This window comes from Silene latifolia, chromosome 11 (genome assembly GCF_048544455.1).
Source record: "Silene latifolia isolate original U9 population chromosome 11, ASM4854445v1, whole genome shotgun sequence".
In the NCBI taxonomy this organism is placed as follows: Eukaryota; Viridiplantae; Streptophyta; class Magnoliopsida; order Caryophyllales; family Caryophyllaceae; genus Silene; species Silene latifolia.
In genome coordinates this window covers 58,981,105-59,003,777 of record NC_133536.1, presented here as the reverse complement: position 1 = coordinate 59,003,777, position 22,673 = coordinate 58,981,105, and the positions used below count along the sequence as shown (strand labels likewise).

The 22,673-nt window shown below is 40.1% G+C and overlaps 1 protein-coding gene across 1 annotated transcript; it reads left to right on the top strand.

Annotated features, from left to right (window-relative positions):
- The first annotated feature begins 2,618 nt into the window (after positions 1–2,618).
- Positions 2,619–20,735, top strand: LOC141613470 (uncharacterized). The gene is made up of 6 exons (XM_074432207.1): positions 2,619–3,149; positions 3,505–3,780; positions 18,482–18,727; positions 19,333–19,442; positions 20,006–20,455; positions 20,555–20,735. The coding sequence occupies exons 1-6, from the start codon at positions 2,619–2,621 to the stop codon at positions 20,733–20,735; spliced, it is 1,794 nt and encodes a 597-aa protein (XP_074288308.1).
- Positions 20,736–22,673: the final 1,938 nt, after the last annotated feature.

Genomic DNA, 22,673 nt, shown 5'->3' with positions numbered 1-22,673 from the left:
TGGTATAATTCAGTTTCTACACTCACAAGTTCTGGCTGTTTTGACATCTTCTTAGCTCTTTGAATGGTTTTTTTGGTTGTTTTTTCTTTTGTAAGGGAGGTGACTAGCTTTTAGTATCTTTTTCCGACAGACGGCGCCAATCGTTCCGGGTGTAATTTCGGAGCAGTGTTTTGTGACCACGTAAGCTTGTGGAATGATGTCGTTGCTTGTCTCTTCCTTTCGCTCTCTCCTGTAAAAGATGAACAAACTGAGGGCTCGGCTTGGTACCGAGCGTACTCACTCCGACGCTCAAGTCAGTAAACTTAAAGAGATAAGTTGTATGTTACTTAACCAAGTATATTGTAGAGAGGTAAGGGAGTTTATACCAGATTATGAGATGTTTAGGTTATATTTTTAGATGAATTGTGGATTATTGGATCGTTTTCTCAATGAGGATTGATGCGTGCATTTTACATAGACTTTTACGGTCTCTTTTGGCACGCATCTATGTATTTGAGTGATATTATGTCATTTTATACCCCGAATAGTCTACTTTGTTTTGTTTTGCATTATTTGCAGGTACGAACCGGAATGACTGGAAATCAGCCTAATTGTGGTCCTCCAAGCTTACTTAAGAGAGTCGGCGTGAAATCTTACCGTCTTGAGATGCGTGAAGGCATCCAAAGGAATAAGAGAATACTCAAGAAGTTAAGACCTTTCGATCGAACTCCCAAATTAGCTCGATCGAGAGGCATGAGTGTCAAGAACCCCTCGATCGAGATGTACTGTTCTAGATTGAGTGAACGCAAAGGCGAAGGCCTCGATCGAGATGTCCTGTTCTCGATCGATGGATATACTTAGAGAAATCTCTCGATCGAGTAACTGTGGAGCTCGATCGAGAGGCCACGCGCTGATAGGCTTTGGATTGGCTGTGTTGTTATTTTATACGCCTTGTTTCTTTACTGTTGTTTTGATATAAATAGGCAAGAAATACTAGAGACCTAATTATCAGATTGAGGACATAAAAACGGAGACTGTTGCTTTAGTTTTTGGATGGGAAATACTTTTCATTGCCATTTCTCAATTCTTCCTTCATTGAACTCGGTATTATCTTTAATATAGTTTCAGTTCAGTTTCATTTATTATGTTATCTATTGTCATTTGTTTGCCATTATTGTCCTCTATTTCGATTATGAGTAGCTAATCGCATTGCTAGGATTTAGGGTAGCTATGGCGTAGGAAGGACGAATTAATTAGAATACACGTAGTCTAGTTGTATGCATCTGCTGCTTTAATATCTTTTAAGTGTTTGACTCGACGCACTCAATTAACTGTCTCGATATCCCCTTCTCCTAGATCGAAAGGTTGGAAAAGGAGTAGTTCTGCAGCGTTTCATTAGGACCTTTGCTAGCTAGGGCGAAAGCTAAACTAGTATTGCCTAGGGCGAACTAAGGACCGAAAGGTGACGTTTATTACCCACAGCGTGAACTTAGGGCATTTACGATTTAGTCCAGACTTTAGAAGCCATGGTGAACCGACAATCCTAGTATCTTTCTCTCTTATTCATCTCTACTTTATTTCTTTCTCGTTCCTTTTACTCTCTCCCATGCTCGTAGTTTCTAGAAAAACAAACCACAAACCCCCCATTTTGGTTACTTTCGACAGACTTAGTTGACTATAGGATTCCCATCTCCCTGTGGATTCGACCCGACTTCCCTAGCTATTTATAGTATAGGCTTGTTGGCATTTATCTTTGGTGTTGAACGACACGCATCAAATTTTGGCGCCGTTGCCGGGGAGACGGTGCAATTTTATAGTTTCTTTGTTTGTCTTTTGTCTCAGGGAATTTATTCCTTGAGACAGTTCTTATTCTTGGCCCGAGTGTTTTTGTGCTTACAGGTTATAGTTCAGCCATGGAGGTATTTTGTGGAAGATGTGGCGAATGGGGACACAATCCCTTTTCATGTATGGCTACGTCCGAAAGCGTTCTAGCCTATCGGAAGATTAGGCAAGGAGGCTCTTTCCTCGAGCTTTATGATGACAATGTTCAGGTCGAGCACAACCTAAAGGCCGCCATTCACACGCAACATCTTGAGCAGGAATCTGGTGCGGATTTCTTCCGTAAACTGCTCGAAAAGTGTGAGTCAATGTGCTTAGAGGAAGACCCGGTCAATGCAATAAGTTTGAGGAGTGGTCGCACTTATGACGGACCAGAACATACTCCAGAAAGTTCAAACGCCGAGGCAAGGATCACTGCAAAGCAAAATGACGAAGAATTGCTAAAAGGTGGTCGATCGAGTGAACTTACCTCTCGATCAACCAATGCTGAGGAAGCAACCACTCGATCGAGAGACGGTACCTCTCGATCGAGTAACCTGCACGATGAAACCTCTCGATCGAGAGAGGTTAGCAAGAAAAGCTCTCGATCGAGCACTTCTGAGCCTCGATCGAGAGAAGCTGAGCATGCGGACACGCATTCTAATGCTGACCGTAGTGGGGTACCCTCCTGTGCTGCGAGGGTGTCGAGAACTGATAAAAGAAAAGAGAAAGAAGAGGACCCACTTCCTATGGTTAAGGTCCCTTACCCGAGTCGATTACGCGACACAAAGACGGAGAGACAATTCAGCAAATTCGCAGATATGGTAAGAAACATTCAGGTAACTATTCCTTTTGCTGGGTTAATTACCCAAATACCTCCTTACGCAAAATTTATGAAAGATATTATTACGCGTAAGAGGGAATTTGGAGAAACAGCTACTGTCGCTTTCATGGAAGAGTCTAGTAGTCTAATTTCAGGAAAGTCTCCCCCTAAACTGAAGGACCCGGGTAGTTTCTCTATTTCTTGTGTTATAGGAGATGTGGTGATAAATAGGGCGCTGTGTGACCTTGGAGCTAGTGTCAGTGTCATGCCCTATTCTATCTTTTCTAAGCTTAAATTGGGTCACCTAAAAATGACCAATATCACCCTACAGATGGCCGACAGATCTGTTAGACGGCCCTTAGGTATCTTAGAGGATGTGCCCGTTAAGGTGGGAAAATTCTTTATCCCAGTGGACTTTATTGTATTAGATATTGCTGAGGATACCCGTACCCAGATTATTCTGGGTAGACCGTTTTTGTGTACAGCTGGAGCCATTATCGACGTCAAACTCGGGCGGTTGACCCTAGAGGTAGGGGATGATGTGATTACGTTTAGTCTGCCCGAGACCTTGTCTAGACCGATGATAGAGGATACTTGTTACTCTGTTGACATTATTGATGAGTCTCGCTTTAATTTTGGTCGGATTCCTTAGTTAAGGATCCGCATGAGTCTTTGATGTTTCTAGATGAGTATGCGGATTTTTCGGATGACGAGGATGATGTCGAGGAGCTGCTTGGAATTACTACGATCGAGATAGAGTCATCGACGTTCACCGAACAGTAGAGAACTTGGCACACACTTTGTGCTCAGTCGAGGTAAAGGTCCCCGAGCGTAAAGCTCTTCCCTCTCACCTTAAGTATGCCTTTCTTGATGATACTGAGCAGTTCCCAGTGATTGTGAGCGCTAAGCTCAACGACGAACAGTTAACTGCTTTATTGACTGTTCTTAAGAGAAATAGGAAGGCGATGGGATATTCGTTGGATGACCTTAAGGGCATCAGCCCTGATGTCTGCATGCATAGGATTGAGTTAGAGGATGATCACAAACCTTGCAGACAGGGTCAGCGAAAGCTGAATCCGAAGATGGAGGAAGTTGTGACGGCTGAGGTTATGAAACTACTCGACGCAGGTATTGTTTATTCAGTTGGGAACTCTAAATGGGTAATGTAATACTCCGTATTTATGAGTCTTTGGGTACTCTATCGAGTAGGCCTTACTCTGTCGAGTAAGGGTGAGTTGCGTTTTAAAATAGTTTCTGACCTGTTGGGTACTCGATCGAGTAACTAGGATACTCGATCGAGTAAGGGGGCACTCGATCGAGTACCTTAGCTACTCGATCGAGTAGCTCGGTTAGCGGGTGATCATTCGACGGGTTTTGTTAATAACACGGATTAATATATAAATCTTTCCGTCACTTTCATAATACACTTTTACAAACCTAATAACATTAAAAGGGAGATTCAAGTTACGTTCTTCGCATTCATCCTTGTTGTTGACAAATCCCGGAGCTTGAGAGGTCGGATTCCATCGTTCTTTATACCTTTGTGATCCTTGCGTCGAGGGTAAGATCTACATACCAATTTTATAGTATTTCGTCAAGTTTCGTTAAACCCTAATTTTGGGATTGGGGGTTTTGTTGTAGATAATGATTGGTAGTGATTATGTGTATGTATGATAGGAGAAGGATTTGTAGAAGAGGCTTTTTTATACAGCTGTTGAGACCGTCTGATTGTGTTGCTGTTCCAGGTAGGATTTCTGATGTGAACATTATTTGCGCACATTTAGTCCCCTAATTGAGCCTATTTTGCATACTATTATAACATTCTATGGCCATTCTATCCGTCAAAACCTTCCTATTTGCTTTTCTATCGCATTTCATATGTTTTGTAGAAAAGAAGATAATAAGGCGGAAATTCCCGTCTTTCGTGCGTACTCGGAAGCTACTTGACGATACTAGATGGACTAGTATGAAGAGGAAAGCAAGGACTAAAGATCAATCCCACAAGAATAAAACGGAAGTGAACAAAAGGGAAGAAAAGAAGAAGTATCATTGCTGAAGAACAATCCGAGCGGATTGTCTCCAATCCGCCCGTCTCCTCACAACACAATCCGAGCGGATTTCCACAAAAGACGCTCGGATTGCCCCGCCAGAATCCGCCCGGATTCCATCAATTCCGCTCGGATTCCAACGCCATAATCCGCCCGTCCCGACCCTATTCCGCCCGGATTCCAGCACAGCACGGATTGTCTTCTCCAAGCTACGAAGAAAGAAGCCCTTCTCTCGGAAAATACCGGCTCCTCCTTGCTCAATCTAAAAAGTGTAATTACTAGTTTAGCCCTTAGTTAACCCTAATGCATCCACCTAATTTCCACTATAAATACCCCATCTTTGTAATTAATCAAGGGGGGTGGTTTTGAGGAGGAAATTCTCTTAGATTAGATTAGGAGTAGATTAGAATAAATTATCATTTAATCTTTCCATAAATTACACATTAATCTCTCCTTAATTATTATTCAAGTTTATTATTCAAGTTTATTATTGGGTAATTGAAGATTATTGGGTTATTGGAGGATTGACAACCCTTCATCAATCAATCAAGTTTCTTCTTTTATTCTTGCTTTATTATTTGGATCACCTCAAGTTTGGTATAATTCCTTTACCCTTTTATCTTTATTGTTCATTTCTTCATTCTATTATCATGTTTATACTTGTTGTGATGTTTGACACCATTAATGACATGTTTCCCATGATAATGAGTGAGTAGTTACTTAGCTAGGATTAGTGGGTAATTAGGGGAAACCAACATGGGATTGATTCATGCTTAATCTAATATGTTCACATGATTAAATTGCTTGCTTGTTGTGATGTCAACTTTATGCACATGTTATGTTTGATGAAATGCTAAGCCTATGAATCCTTGCATTTTTACCATCTCTTATCTACTCAACTTGACTTGTAATATATAAACCAACTCGAGTCTTGTTAGACCATGCATAGAGGTTGAATAGGAGGAAAGTAAGTCGACTTGTAGGTGTCGTACAATCTAATCGATTCGGCTCCGGGACCCAACTCTTCCTATGAACCGTAAGACATAACCCAACTCGGTTCCTCCACAACACTAATTGCTTGCATATAATTGTAAACATGTTTGTATGATCATTACCACGAATCCCCTATGACCCCATGATATCCTAGCACTTTTAATCATTTGTTTACATCTTTTCCTTTATTGCTTGTTTTACCTTGTTGTTTGCATTAGTCTAGACACAACTACAAACCCAAACAAATTATGACACTAGCATAAATTGAGATAGATAGACTTTGAACCCAAAGCACACCGTCCCATGGATCGACCTCGACTTACCGCTAACTAGTAGTTTGTTGAGTATTATAAATGTGTTTGATGGATGTGTGACGACCAACTCTTGTCCCATCAAAATGGCGCCGTTGCCGGGGATGGTGCTATGTAATTAAGTTCTTACTTGTTTGTCTATTTTTATTTGTGCTTTAACCTTGAGGAACTTGTTCCCCAAGGTTTGTTTTTTCCGTTTTCTTGTAGTTTCCATGTTTATAGTTGTATCTTTATCTTGACCATAATGATGCAAGACTTGACATATGGAGTATGTGGTGGATCTTTTGAGTATGACTATGGGTATGGGGAGTTTGAGGAGCAAGTCAACACAGACCTACCTTACAACTCATACAATGAAAATCTTAACTACTACCCCAACTTTCCAAACCAAAATAACCACATCCAATACCCACAACAACCAACCACCCAAAACTCACTTTACAACCAATTCCAAATGCCACAATATGAGCACTTTTACACCCACCCACAACAAAAAGATGAGCCCAACTTTGACATTCAAGACATGGTTCTCCAAATGATGGGAGACCAAGAAAACTTCTTCAAACAAGTGCTAGAGGAGAGCCAAAATAGAAACGATGTTCTCCAAAGCATTGTTACCCATGGTGAGGAGTTGGTAATTCAAATTGCCCAATTGAAAGCAACCCAAGAAACAACCCAAACAAACACTCCCCACCAATCCTTGAGCATTGAACATGAATATGAATTTGAGGCAATGACCTTTGTTGAAGAAGTTGAGAAGTGGGAAGAGCCAATCTTCTTGAGCTCTTGTGAATATGAAAGTGTGGTATTTGATGATGAAGATATGAGGTTGAGTAAGCCAAATACTCTTAACCTTTGTGAGTATGAGGGTGTATCATTTGATGTGAATGTTGAGGTGTTGGAGAAAGAGTTGGTGAAGAAGAGTGAAGCTCCCATTTATGATTCTTATGGAGATAGCGATGATGATGAGCCTAAGGGATGGACTTGTAATATCACCTTCCTTGAGGAACCTATCCTTGAGACCTTTGAGATATCCTATCATGAAGGTGAATGTCCTTTCCCTATCTCCCATGAAGACTACTTGACACCTACCATGGAGCCAATGATTGTTGAAGAGGATATGGTGGACCTTCTTCAAAAGGTCAAGGCATCATACAAGAGCTACTTGGTAGCAAAGCTAAAAGAGAAACTTGCACGTGAAGCTACTTGTGGAAATTTGGCATCCACAATGCCAACTTCTAAGGAGCTTGATCATCAATGTTATGAAAATTCTCCTTCTACCTTGGAAGGATTGAATAATCAAAATACTATCATCGTCACCAAAATTGAAGAAGAAGGTGGTAAGTGGAAGTCTTCGGATGGACATGAACCATACTTCATACCTAGTGTTGATAAGAATCATGGGCTTATTGGTTTAAAGCATTCGGAAAGCTCTAGTGCCAAGGACAAGGTGAAACAAAGAACTTATGGCAAGCTTCCTTGGCCTAATTTCACGTTTAAATGGAGCAACCCATACTTATGCTTGTTTGGAGCTTGTTCACAAGCTTTTGATCTTCTACTAAGAGCCTTGAGCTCTATGGACAAGAATTTCTACAATTTGAACTAGTTTGGTGGAGTCCTATCTCAAACCACCATTTGTATGATACCAATCTTTCCCTCTCTCTTTTGTATATACATGGCATTTAGTGTAGTGTTCGCATGCATTTGTATTATATTCCATATTGCATTTGCAATAGTTAGTTCATATAGTATAGTTTGCATTATATTTATCTCACATGATTCGTGTAGATAGTTGCATATAGATTAGAATTCATGCATAGTCACTAATGACCAATCCTATTCTTTTCTACACTAGAGATAGTGTTTAAATCGGTTTGGGGAGGTTTGATCATAAGTGACCATAGTTTAAATCATGCATAGTTTAGATTGCATTCATTTGTTATATATGTCATATAGAATTGCATTTAGTTAGAGCATGCATTCATTCATATCATATCATTGCATTTGTACTTTATTCCAAAAAATTCAAAAATCCAAAAAACACGTACTTTCTTTTTTATTCCTACTCCTACATGTACATTGAGGACAATGTCCAAAATAAAGTGGGGGATGGGAATTTATATTCCAAAATGCATAAAAATTGAAAATTTTCGAAAAATCACAAAAATATGTCTTTTAATTTCATAAAAACAAAAACCATAAAAATTTGAAAAATTGAAAAATCCAAAAACAAGTTCATTTCCTTTGTAGTGTAGACTTGTATATATTGTTTTGTATACATTGTGTTTGTTCATCCTTTTTCACATTGATTGACTACGCCACATCCGAGACATGAGGATATTGAAGACCGCATGGTATGATCTTTCCAATCTCCTTTTTCCTCTCTATGTTAATGACTATGTGGCTTTATTTTGATTGATGCGGTATAAACAATGTGAATTTAGGATTGCATTTAGATTATATGGCATACTAGTTGGTAGAAGCATATGCATTAGGATGTATAAATGTTAGTTGCATCATGGCATGTAGTTGCATGTTAGAAAAATTTTGCGAAACCGTCTACTTGGGAAGCTTGACAAGTGTATATAGGCCCTACTAGATGCTTTTTCTTCTTAAGACTTTGCTTGTTAGAATGCTTGTAAAACACCCTAGGATGTGTCATGCTAGTATCCCTTGACCCATGGATTAAGGCCTAGTCAAGAGTACCTTGTGGTGTGATAACTCCTTGGCTACCGTTTATTCCAAGGTGACCCTTGAAACTATGCATCCATCCATCATTCATCCATGTTCTACCACACATTTTGTCATCAAAGGGAATCGGCACAAAAAGAAATCAATTTGAGTTCAATGAAATGAAAAGTGAAAGAAAGTTTGCAGAAATGCATCAAATGAAAAGAGGAGCAAAAATAGAACTTCTAAAGTTTCAAATATAAGCCACCCTCACTACATATGGGGTGACTTTGAAAATGTTCAAAAAGAAAATGCAAAAAGTTGAAAGTTGTCAAGTGTTGAAAAGCCAAAAATCAAAAGAAATGGCAAAAAGAAAGTGTTCTCAAATGTTATATGCCACAAGAAATTGGGGGGAAAAATAAAAACAAAAGCAAACTCCCAAAGTGAAACTCAAATATCTATTGATCCCTTTATCCATCGTATCCATTTTTGTGCATGGTAGAGAGGGGACGACCCTTCTTCTTGTCTAGGCAAGAGGGGAAATTCCGCGATCCTCCAGTGTTTCTAACACCATAGGGAGGAAGTTGTGACGGCTGAGGTTATGAAACTACTCGACGCAGGTATTGTTTATTCAGTTGGGAACTCTAAATGGGTAATGTAATACTCCGTATTTATGAGTCTTTGGGTACTCTATCGAGTAGGCCTTACTCTGTCGAGTAAGGGTGAGTTGCGTTTTAAAATAGTTTCTGACCTGTTGGGTACTCGATCGAGTAACTAGGATACTCGATCGAGTAAGGGGGCACTCGATCGAGTACCTTAGCTACTCGATCGAGTAGCTCGGTTAGCGGGTGATCATTCGACGGGTTTTGTTAATAACACGGATTAATATATAAATCTTTCCGTCACTTTCATAATACACTTTTACAAACCTAATAACATTAAAAGGGAGATTCAAGTTACGTTCTTCGCATTCATCCGTGTTGTTGACAAATCCCAGAGCTTGAGAGGTCGGATTCCATCGTTCTTTATACCTTTGTGATCCTTGCGTCGAGGGTAAGATCTACATACCAATTTTATAGTATTTCGTCAAGTTTCGTTAAACCCTAATTTTGGGATTAGGGGTTTTGTTGTAGATAATGATTGGTAGTGATTATGTGTATGTATGATAGGAGAAGGATTTGCAGAAGAGGCTTTTTTATACAGTTGTTGAGACCGTCTGATTGTGTTGCTGTTCCAGGTAGGATTTCTGATGTGAACATTATTTGCGCACATTTAGTCCCCTAATTGAGCCTATTTTGCATACTATTATAACATTCTATGGCCATTCTATCCGTCAAAACCTTCCTATTTGCTTTTCTATCGCATTTCATATGTTTTGTAGAAAAGAAGATAATAAGGCGGAAATTCCCGTCTTTCGTGCGTACTCGGAAGCTACTTGACGATACTAGATGGACTAGTATGAAGAGGAAAGCAAGGACTAAAGATCAATCCCACAAGAATAAAACGGAAGTGAACAAAAGGGAAGAAAAGATGAAGTATCATTGCTGAAGAACAATCCGAGCGGATTGTCTCCAATCCGCCCGTCTCCTCACAACACAATCCGAGCGGATTTCCACAAAAGACGCTCGGATTGCCCCGCCGAAATCCGCCCGGATTCCATCAATTCCGCTCGGATTCCAACGCCATAATCCGCCCGTCCCGACCCTATTCCGCCCGGATTCCAGCACAGCACGGATTGTCTTCTCCAAGCTACGAAGAAAGAAGCCCTTCTCTCGGAAAATACCGGCTCCTCCTTGCTCAATCTAAAAAGTGTAATTACTAGTTTAGCCCTTAGTTAACCCTAATGCATCCACCTAATTTCCACTATAAATACCCCATCTTTGTAATTAATCAAGGGGGGTGGTTTTGAGGAGGAAATTCTCTTAGATTAGATTAGGAGTAGATTAGAATAAATTATCATTTAATCTTTCCATAAATTACACATTAATCTCTCCTTAATTATTATTCAAGTTTATTATTCAAGTTTATTATTGGGAAATTGAAGATTATTGGGTTATTGGAGGATTGACAACCCTTCATCAATCAATCAAGTTTCTTCTTTTATTCTTGCTTTATTATTTGGATCACCTCAAGTTTGGTATAATTCCTTTACCCTTTTATCTTTATTGTTCATTTCTTCATTCTATTATCATGTTTATACTTGTTGTGATGTTTGACACCATTAATGACATGTTTCCCATGATAATGAGTGAGTAGTTACTTAGCTAGGATTAGTGGGTAATTAGGGGAAACCAACATGGGATTGATTCATGCTTAATCTAATATGTTCACATGATTAAATTGCTTGCTTGTTGTGATGTCAACTTTATGCACATGTTATGTTTGATGAAATGCTAAGCCTATGAATCCTTGCATTTTTACCATCTCTTATCTACTCAACTTGACTTGTATGATATAAACCAACTCGAGTCTTGTTAGACCATGCATAGAGGTTGAATAGGAGGAAAGTAAGTCGACTTGTAGGTGTCGTACAATCTAATCGATTCGGCTCCGGGACCCAACTCTTCCTATGAACCGTAAGACATAACCCAACTCGGTTCCTCCACAACACTAATTGCTTGCATATAATTGCAAACATGTTTGTATGATCATTACAATGAATCCCCTATGACCCCATGATATCCTAGCACTTTTAATCATTTGTTTACATCTTTCCTTTTATGCTTGTTTTACCTTGTTGTTTGCATTAGTCTAGACACGACTACAAACCCAAACAAATTGTGACACTAGCATAAATTGAGATAGATAGACTTAGAACCCAAAGTACACCGTCCCATGGATCGACCTCGACTTACCGCTAACTAGTAGTTTGTTGAGTATTATAAATGTGTTTGATGGATGTGTGACGACCAACTCTTGTCCCATCAATTTCCTACTCAGTATTAGTCCCATAATGGGATGATTGTTGATGTGTTGAGATTGATTGTTTGATATAGTAATTGTATTGTGACGGTTGTGATTGTGATTGTGATTGTGGTCTCTGGTTCTCGAGGCGTGTCCTCGGCTGAGTGAGGTCACTTGCGGGAGTGGCTTCACGCCCTAGTTTCGCCTTCTGTGGAACCCTCCACAGAAGGGATGTGCACATTAATGGACAGGGTTATCACTCATTATGAGGAGCGGGGATTTGGTGGGTACGGCTGCGGTCCCCCACTGGCAGGGCTGGTCCAGTGGACAGTCGGTGATTGAGATTGTTGGAATTGGTGTGGTTGTGTGTGTGACGGTTAAGCTGTCTGTTTATCTTATTGTTGATATATATATTGAGTTGTGTGATTAGTACTGACCCGTTTAAATGTTTTAAAAACTGTGGTGATCCATTCGGGGGTGGTGAGCAGTTATTGAGCAGGTATGATGTGATGCGTATGGGATAGCTGGGATGAGTCATCACGTGGCAGTTAGAAGTCAGACAATGTTTTATAGCTTTGATAGTTTTAGCAGTAGACCGTCTGAGGATCTTGTATTTATTTTTATCAGTTTGGTATTGCTATGTAATCACTTTAAACTTTAATTATTTTTAAAGTTGTTTCGTTATTGTCTTATGAATATCATGCCTCGGGTAACCGAGATGGTGGCATCCTTATACCTGAGTGGTCCTGGTAAGGCACTTGGAGTGTGGGGGTCTTACAAATGGTATCAGAGCGACGATCCTGAAACCTGTAACCAATGAATCCAATGAATATAGGGAGTCAATTAAAATGAACCCGGGGTAAAGGTTGTAGGAGCTAATGCAAAGACTTGGGAGACGTCCTAAAGTCGCGAACTCGCCCTACAATTTTGAACCGGTCACTATGGGATATGAGTCGGGATCGCTATGTGTTTACCTTGTGTATTGTGTACCTATGTAGTGATGTGTGGCATGAATCAGTGGATGTATGTATGTTGAGAGTGGGGAATGTGTAGAAAAGATGGTGATGATGTGATTTCGTATGTTGTTGATTGAAAGCATGTTGCATGATAGTTGGTTTACAATGTTGGTTAGAATTGTTAGAAAAGTGTATGAGAATGATGAGTAATGTGTTGGAAATGGATGAATTGATTGGAAAAGATGGAGTAGCAATTGCATGAGAATATGAATTTTGTGATTATGAATATGTTTAGGTGACGAAGTGTATTTGTAATGTTGTTGTATTAGTAACATGGAAATAGGATTTGTAATGTATGAGAATGTTTTGTGTTACGAAAAGTTATAAAATATAAAGTATGCGGTTAGTACATGACTAATGAGTTAAATAATATATGTGCATGATGGATGTTGTTGCTTGATTTTTGAAGATGGTAACATGAGATTAGCAATACTGGTTTTATGAGTACTGAGTCGTTTTGTCTACCTTGTTGTTGTTTAAGTCGTTTGGGAAGTAAAAATCAATAGTTGTGTTTTTCGTTTATAAAGAGGTTGTCTTTAAACTGTTATAACTTGAGATGCATAAATTATTTTGATGTGATTCTAATTGGAGGTGATAGCTTGTCCTTTTACGATTCTAACGATAGGTCACACGCCCAAAACGACCAAGTAATGAGTGAGTTATGACTGTTTTACGAAACCTGGACAGTGCTGAGAATTGGGGTACTCGATCGAGTAGCCTTGGTACTCGATCGAGTAAGGGGGAACTCGATTGAGTACGTTAGTTACTCGATCGAGTAGCCCTGGTGATTTGTTTTACGTGCTTCTGATCTCCACCTACTCGATCGAGTAAGTCCCTTACTCGATCGAGTGGCCTGTACTCGATCTAGTGACCCCTGTTTTGGGTCATATGCTTATCTTTTGACTTCGTTGCATATTATGTTTAATTCAAAGATGTTATTTTACTTCTTTATGCATTGTTTTACATGTATGTTGATCCTGATGCGTAAGTTACCCAATCTTATGGTGTAGTGAGTGGCACCTGTGGTGAGTAGGAGTTCGGTGGGAGGACATGAGTTCTATGTGTTGTGATAGATAGTGGAAAAAGAAAAGGGAGATTGGTATGGCTTAATTGAGGCATAGAGCATGTTTTGCGAGACGGGATGAGTGATATGATTGTGTGTTGAGTAATGTAAGAGTAAGTGAATGTGGGCAAAGAGTGATGTAAGTTTAAGGAACGTGAGGATGAAAAAAATTGAAAGAAAGGATGTGGATAGTAGCAACCTGAGATGTATAACGAATTATGGAAGGAGATGGTTAGAAATAGTGTTGAGTAAGAATATATGTAATGAAAGGTCGTTTTAGAGGAATTGAGAAGAGTGGTTTATAGTGAACTTAATGGAGACATGTCGCGACGTGGATTTGCAGATAGTGACTGAGTTTGGAAATTTGTGTTATTGAGAGACGAAACTAATGTGTAATTTCCTTGGGCAATTAACGGTAAAAAAAAAAAAAAAAAAAAAATTCTAGAGATGTAATTGTTTGAACTTTAAATGTTGATTTTTATGGACAAATTAACGACAAGTGTGAGTGAGTGGAGTGATGAGAGGGGACACATGGTAAGGAAGAGTGAGATAATATCGATAAGAAATAATGGGATTGGAATTTTGGAGCAATGAGAAGGTGATCGGAGCACTAAAAAGTTAGGAAGAAGTAATAAGGAGTTGAATGGTCAATTGCTTTAGTCGAGTGTAAAAAGAAAAGCATGAGGAGAGTAAAAAGTAAGCTAAGGAAAATTTTCACCGGAGTTATGTGATATAAAGGTAAGGAATCATCGAAATGTGTGATATTATCATGAGGATGTTAGTTAATGGTTATATGGGAGCTTCAGGACAACATGATTAATAATGAGTTTCGAGAAATTAAGGAAAGTAAGAAGTTAGTAGAATATCTGCATGATATGAGATTTTGGTGGAGAAATGGATGATGATTCAATTAAGGAAAATATTGGGAAGAATGTTGAGGTAATTTTGTTCATGGATTCGATGTTCGTTGTTTGGGATGTTAACCAAAGATAGAAAAGAAATCATGATGTTTAGAGATGAGTGAAGAGGTTTGATGTCCGGACAGTGGTAGTGTTATGGTCTTTGACTAGTGGTTAAGGGTGAGGGTATATTAGAAAAGTGGCAATTCTAAAGAGGCTGATTTTGTAAAGGCTGAATTGATAAAAGTATGATTGTCAGGAAGTATAAGACACAGTCTTAGGAGGTGGTTTCTCATAATGAGTGTTAGCTGTATGGTTATGTATGGAAGAAGGTGCTGGTGATGCGAATGGAAGAATGTGATGAGGGGCATGCGAGTTAAGCTCGGACAACAGGTAACCTTTGTTGAGTGGTAACTTACGTGATCGGGATTGATTTGGTTGGATGTGATTACGGTCCGTGATATATAAATGTTTGTGTGAGGTTTTGACCTCACAAGACGTGGTATGGTGTGATTATCATAAAGTTGTTATTTGAATGTTCTGTCATGCATGTTGAGTACGCTAATCTAATTGAATGATACTCAAAAAGGTAATAATTTGAGTGATCCGCATGATCGGCTATACTTGTATGTATTCATGATACATGTCAAACTCGTGATATGGTAAGAGGATGATATTCACGAGGTTATTATCTGTTTAATTCATATAATATGTTGCTTGTGATTTAGTAAAGGGGATTTGAGTAAGTTTTTCTTGTTCGAGAAATTATGTTGAGCCAGTACTTATGGGATTGTGTAAGTTGTGATGACTATCGATGTGGTTGTGGTGCCTCGGATGGTGATCCGGACACGATATTTAGTGTTGTGATGCGGGTATTTTCGCATCATGCGTGTGGCTTTTGGTGGCGGTGTTGTGATGCCGTCACGGATGTGGTGGAGTAGGCGGGATGTTTATGATTCGAGTTTCAAAGTACATACCAGCTTATACATAGATTGTTGTTTTGTTTGATGTTGCTCCCTGCGAGTTCCGTTGGGCCAGATAGACAGTTGTCTTGTTTATTGATGTTTCTTACCAGTTCAGTTTTGGTATGAGAGTAGAGTATGATATGAAGAGAGTTGTATATGTTTTCGTTGTTGTCATGGTATAGTGACATTCTATTGATGGGACACAGTCGTCAGAAGTTGTTACAGTACTTTTGATCTTGTTTTAAGATGAGGCTTTAGACATAGTCATGGTAAGTGATCGGTGGAACATGTGTTGTATTGATCCGGACGCCAGCAGGTGGTTCATAATCAGATTTTGGGACAGTGAGTGTAGGGTGTTGGGAATTAGTGTCATGTTAAGTTTTGTATGAGTTTTGCGGTAATAAAGAAAAGAACTTGAGGATTTGTGTGAGTGTACGTAACAAGTGTGGATCGTGAGTTATGCTTTTGACAATAAGAGTTTTATGTAGTTTATATAGAGAGGTGTGTCATGTTGCGGTAATAGGGAACAAGTGAAGTTTTGGATTAAGTTAAGGATTTTGTGGTATAGGTTAGGTGGTGTGACGAGTGAAGTGAAGTATGAGAGTTGTTTAAGTAAGAGAGCCTTGGATATGTGCATGGCGAGTGTTTAGGTTCTAGGTGGTTATCTTTGACATGCGGTGGTGATGAGGATAATGAAAAGATATATCTAGGATTTAGTATTAGTGAGTTACGAGGACGTAACATTTATCTTAAGAGGAGTAGGATGCGATAAAAGAGATTTTGATGGTTGTACATTTGGTAGTATATTTGGAAGTAGAGTGTTAGTGTAGCATAAGATATGGATTTGTATATGTTGTGGTTGATAGTGTTAAAAGGTCATGGACGTGCTTGTAGTAGTTCGATGTTAGGAATGCGAGAATACTTCAATAGTGTTGACAGTTGGATGATGAGGTTATGAGTGTGAGTAAACTTCGAGGACGAAGTCCCTTTTAAGGGTGGTAGAATGTAACATTCCGTTTGATGTTTATGTAGTTGGTTATGTATGGAGTTAGTGTCGGGAGAGTTTATGATGTAGTTGATACGACATCGTGAGCGAGGTGTGGAGGTAGGAATAGTTGGTAGAGTTGGTGTTAAGAGTTCATGGTTTCATGTTCTGTAAGTTGGGGTTTTTGTTTTGAGTTCTTAGTAGCTTTGTTGCGTCTTGACCGAGTTAGTATGTTTGTTTTTATGTATGGGTTGAACTTCGGGGACGAAGTTCTTTTTAAGGAGGGAAGACTGTAATACTCCGTATTTATGAGTCTTTGGGTACTCTATCGAGTAGGCCTTACTCTGTCGAGTAAGGGTGAGTTGCGTTTTAAAATAGTTTCTGACCTGTTGGGTACTCGATCGAGTAACTAGGATACTCGATCGAGTAAGGGGGCACTCGATCGAGTACCTTAGCTACTCGATCGAGTAGCTCGGTTAGCGGGTGATAATTCGACGGGTTTTGTTAATAACACGGATTAATATATAAATCTTTCAGTCACTTTCATAATACACTTTTACAAACCTAATAACATTAAAAGGGAGATTCAAGTTACGTTCTTCGCATTCATCCGTGTTGTTGACAAATCCCGGAGCTTGAGAGGTCGGATTCCATCGTTCTTTATACCTTTGTGATCCTTGCGTCGAGGGTAAGATCTACATACCAATTTTATAGTATTTCGTCAAGTTTCGTTAAACCCTAATTTTGGGATTGGGGGTTTTGTTGTAGATAATGATTGGTAGTGATTATGTGTATGTATGATAGGAGAAGGATTTGTAGAAGAGGCTTTTTTATACAGCTGTTGAGACCGTCTGATTGTGTTGCTGTTCCAGGTAGGATTTCCTACTCAGTATTAGTCCCATAATGGGATGATTGTTGATGTGTTGAGATTGATTGTTTGATATAGTAATTGTATTGTGACGGTTGTGATTGTGATTGTGATTGTGATTGTGATTGTGGTCTCTGGTTCTCGAGGCGTGTCCTCGGCTGAGTGAGGTCACTTGCGGGAGTGGCTTCACGCCCTCGTTTCGCCTTCTGTGGAACCCGCCACAGAAGGGATGTGCACATTAATGGACAGGGTTATCGCTCATTATGAGGAGCGGGGATTTGGTGGGTACGGCTGCGGTCCCCCACTGGCAAGGCTGGTCCAGTGGACAGTCGGTGATTGAGATTGTTGGAATTGGTGTGGTTGTGTGTGTGACGGTTAAGCTGTCTATTTATCTTATTGTTGATATATATATTGAGTTGTGTGATTAGTACTGACCCCGTTTAAATGTTTTAAAAACTGTGGTGATCCATTCGGGGGTGGTGAGCAGTTATTGAGCAGGTATGATGTGATGCGTATGGGATAGCTGGGATGAGTCATCACGTGGCAGTTAGAAGTCTTCCGCTGTGTCAGACAATGTTTTATAGCTTTGATAGTTTTAGCAGTAGACCGTCTGAGGATCTTGTATTTCTTTTTATCAGTTTGGTATTGCTATGTAATCACTTTAAACTTTAATTACTTTTAAAGTTGTTTCGTTATTGTCTTATGAATATCATGCCTCGGGTAACCGAGATGGTGGCATCCTTATACCTGAGTGGTCCTGGTAAGGCACTTGGAGTGTGGGGGTGTTACAGGTAAGTCCCGTTCAGGTGGTACCTAAGAAAGGAGGTACCACAGTTGTCCGAAATGAAAACAATGAGCAAATACCTACTAGACTAGTGATCGGGTGGCGGATGTGTATAGATTATCGGCAATTAAATGCCGCCACCAAGAAAGATCATTTCCCCCTTCCTTTCATTGATCAGATGATAGAGAGATTGGCTTCTCATGAGTTTTTCTGTTATCTAGATGGGTACTCAGGGTTCTTCCAGATCCCTATTCACCCAGATGATCAGGAAAAGACTACTTTTACTTATCCGAAGGGTGTTTTTGCTTATCGCAGGATGCCTTTTGGTTTGTGTAATGCCCCTGCTACCTTTCAGAGGTGTATGATGGGGATCTTTTCTGAGTATATCGAGTCTATCATGGAAGTCTTTATGGACGACTTCAGTGTCTATGGGAATGACTTTGATAATTGTTTAGCTAACCTTGATAAAGTTTTGCAGCGATGTATCGAGGTTAATCTGGTGCTAAACTGGGAGAAGTGCCATTTTATGGTAAATGAGGGCGTAGTCCTTAGGCACTTAGTCTCCAACAGGGGTATTGAGGTAGACAAAGCAAAGGTGCAAGTAATCGAGCAATTACTCCCTCCAATTAATGTTAAGGGGGTGAAGAGTTTCCTTGGTCACGCTGGCTTCTATCGCCGGTTTATCAAGGACTTCTCAAAGATTGCTCGACCACTTACACAGTTGCTTTTAAAGGATGCTCCTTTTGATTTTAATGATGAATGTCTTTCTGCTTTTAACACTTTGAAGCAGGCTTTGGTCTCTGCACCCATCATCCAGCCTCCAGACTGGAAGCTGCCCTTCGAGATTATGTGCGATGCCAACGATTATGCACTAGGAGCGGTGCTAGGCCAGCGGAAAGACAAGGCGCTGAGTGCGATTTATTATGCGAGCCGAACTCTGGATGAGGCTCAAGTGAAATATGCTACTACGGAGAAGGAGCTCTTAGCTGTTGTGTATGCGCTAGATAAGTTTAGATCATATCTGTTGGGTTCTAAAGTTATTATTTTTACAGATCATGCAGCGCTGAAACACCTTCTGAACAAGAAGGAGGTTAAGCCCAGATTGCTGAGATGGATACTCCTTTTACAGGAGTTTGACTTGGAGATAAGGATAAGAAGGGAGCAGAAAATGTCGTAGCTGACCATCTGTCGCGTCTGACGCAACAGGAGGGGGAGGATTCTCTTCCCATTAATGATTCTTTCGCTGACGACTCCTTATTTTCTGTTGATGTTTTTTCTCATACCTCTGTGAATTCTAAGGATGGTGCTGAACTTTGGTTTGCGATTATGCTAACTTTGTCGATCGAGCATTGCCACCGGATTTATCTCATCAGCAGCGTAAGAGATTCTTACACGATGCACGGCAATATTTCTGGGATGACCCTTATTTATTTAAGGAGTGCGCAGACGGTCTCTACAGACGGTGTATTCCGCAGTGGGAGACCAAAGCTATTCTAGAAGGCTGTCATTCGGCCCCTTGTGGAGGACACCACGGTCCATCGCGTACCGTGGCTAAGGTATTGCAGTCAAATTTTTATTGGCCAACTCTTTTCGCTGACACTAAAGTTTTTGTTGCTAGTCATGATGCTTGTCGAGAGAACGGAAACATTTCCAAGAGACATGAGATGCCTCAGAACGGCATCTTAGAGGTTGAGATTTTCGATGTATGGGGCATTGATTATCAAGGGCCATTCCCGTCTAGCCAGGGTAACAGGTATATTCTGGTAGCTATTGACTATGTGTCCAAATGGGTGGAGGCAATTGCCACTCCCAATTGTGATGCCCGGACCGTGATTAAGCTGTTTCGTAAGATTATTTTTCCCCGTTTTGGTGTCCCTAGGGTCGTCATTAGCGATAGGGGTATGCATTTTAGAGAACAACAGTTGACTGCTTTGTTGTCTAAATATGGTGTCAAACACCGTAGAGGTTTGGGGTATCACCCTCAGACTAGCGGACAGGTCGAAGTCTCTAATAGGGAACTAAAAGAGATTTTGAGTAAAGTAGTGTCTAAATCACGGAAAGACTGGAGTGCTAAACTAGAGGACACGTTGTGGGCTTATAAGACGGCTTTTAAGACACCAATCGGTGCTTCACCATATCGTTTAGTGTATGGAAAGTCTTGTCATCTTCCTGTTGAGCTAGAACATAAAGCTTGGTGGGCTATCCGCCAGCTTAATTATGATGCTGACTTGTGTGGTGAGAAGCGTTTATTGCAGCTAGATGCGCTGGAGGAGTTTCGGCTGAACGCTTATGATAGTTCCCGAATCTATAAGGAGAAGACTAAGCGTTGGTACGATAAGAGGATTGTACCCCGCGAGTTCCATGTTGGGCAAAAGGTGTTACTGTTTAATGCCCGGTTGAGACTATTTCCTGGTAAGCTAAAGTCCAGGTGGAGTGGTCCGTACACGGTGACTGGCGTCACTAAATTTAGATCAGTTGAGTTAGAGGACTCCGAGGGGAATCGCTTCAAAGTTAATGGTCATCTCGTGAAGCATTATTATGGGGCCGATGCTGTGATTGGACGCGTCGAAGTTCTCTTTTTCGACGCGATGGCGGAGAGTGATGTTTGACGCTTATAGGTCGTGCGGGACCTCATAAACCTGCGTTTTTCGGGAGGCAACCCGATTGTATTTTGTTATGTTTGTTTTTGCAACTTTTGACATTCTTTATTTCTGTTTGGTGTGCATTTGAACAATTTTAATAGAGTTTATGCGTAAATTGTACAGCACAGGTACCGTGCTGTTGCTTACTGATGCAACAGCCCTCGATCGAGTAGATTTCTTGCTCGATCGAGTGGTCCTTCCCCTTCAAAGCCCTCGATCGAGATGTCCTGTTCTCGATCGAGTTTGTGCGCTGCTAAAAGACTCGATCGAGTGTTGCTTGTCTCGATCGAGTACCGTGCTCTTCTCGATCGACCTGATCCTTTGTCGATCGAGAGCCCTACTAACCTCTCTTTTTGGTTCGGTTTGGGGAGGTCCGTGGTCTGCGCGCTTTTGTAAGTTTTCGGCTTTCCCTCTCTGTAGTTTGCATCTCTTTTCCTTTACTTTGTACAATGGGGACATTGTACAGTTTGGTTTGGGGAGGGTTTGCATCCATATCGTGTCTGCATGTTGTTTTTACTGCATTTCTGTTATCACGTTTCCTTACGTTTGAATTGTATTTTATTTCATAAAAATTTATAATCTCATAAAAATTAAAAATTCAAGAAAAATCATGTTTATTTCTGCATTTTAGGTTTGAGTCTGATAGGAATTTTTCATTGCTGATGATTGTCTTTTTGCTTAAGCCCTGCATTGTTTCACATCTTTTAGCAATTAGTCTTTGCAATTTCCCGAATTTCGTTTCAAAATGCGTTGAACAAGTAGACTTGACTTGAAATTCTGGCAAACTACAATATCTTTCTGAGGTTTAGAGCTTTATAACTGGTGTCATCCATGACCAGTTCATGTAGGAAGTGAGTAGTTACTCCTTATAAGGCATGTAACATCAAATTGCATAAGCATGAGTTTAGTCTACTGAGTACCTGTATGCATTCGGGTCTGTGGTTGGTGACACATGTTTGGAGAGGCAACCCCTTTATTTCATTTTACCCATGAGCTCCACATAGCCAAATTGCCCATTTTGTCCCTATTTAGCTACAATCCATATTTTTCCTACCCTAGCCGAGCTAGTAATGGTAGCAATGTTGGAAATGTGTTGATTTGCAGTTGGTTATTATATCTTTTCATGAGATGGATGGGTGAGGGAAATGAAGGAGGAATATTGAAAAAGAAGCGAAGAAAAATGAAAAAAAACAAAAAGAAAAAGAAGAAAAAAAAAATCAATCAAAATCATATGCGGAAAATAAAAGACTATATGTTGTGATCTATACTCCCATGTTAATCTATATCTTATGGGGAGTTGGCAATTTTATGGTGTTTAGTGAGTTGTGTGCATTCATTTTGCATTGTTCTGTCTTGATTAGTTGAGTATGAAGTCGGGGAGTTTTATAATTTGGATCCGTTGTTGCTAGCCTGGCTATTAACCCCACATATCCAAATTCATTTTAGCCCTTTCTTACCCATTACCTCACTTACCCATATGTAAGTCCTCGGCATGTGTCTTGGTCATCAGTTTGGTTGGAATGCATATGTACGGTTGTAGAGACTTTATTCATGTTAGATTGCATGCATGTACTTATAGGTTGCAGTTAGGTGAGTGTTCTTTATTCTTTCGATCTTATTTCACATATCACCTTATGCCTATTTGTGTGATTGAGCGACCCGTGAGAGTCCATTTTTAAAAGTCTTGCAAGGTCGAAAGTTCAACGTCTCCTTGAAACATGCATAAATTCGTTTGCCTTGATGTCGAGCTACTAGTAGTTGATTCTTATGCATTAAACGGTTTGAGCCGACGGTCCTCAGCTTGTCTATGTTCTGCTCCTATCCATTTCATCCTAGCTAGTTGCATTAGTTTGCTTGAGGACAAGCAAAGGTTTGGTTTGGGGAAGTTTGATGCGTGCATTTTAC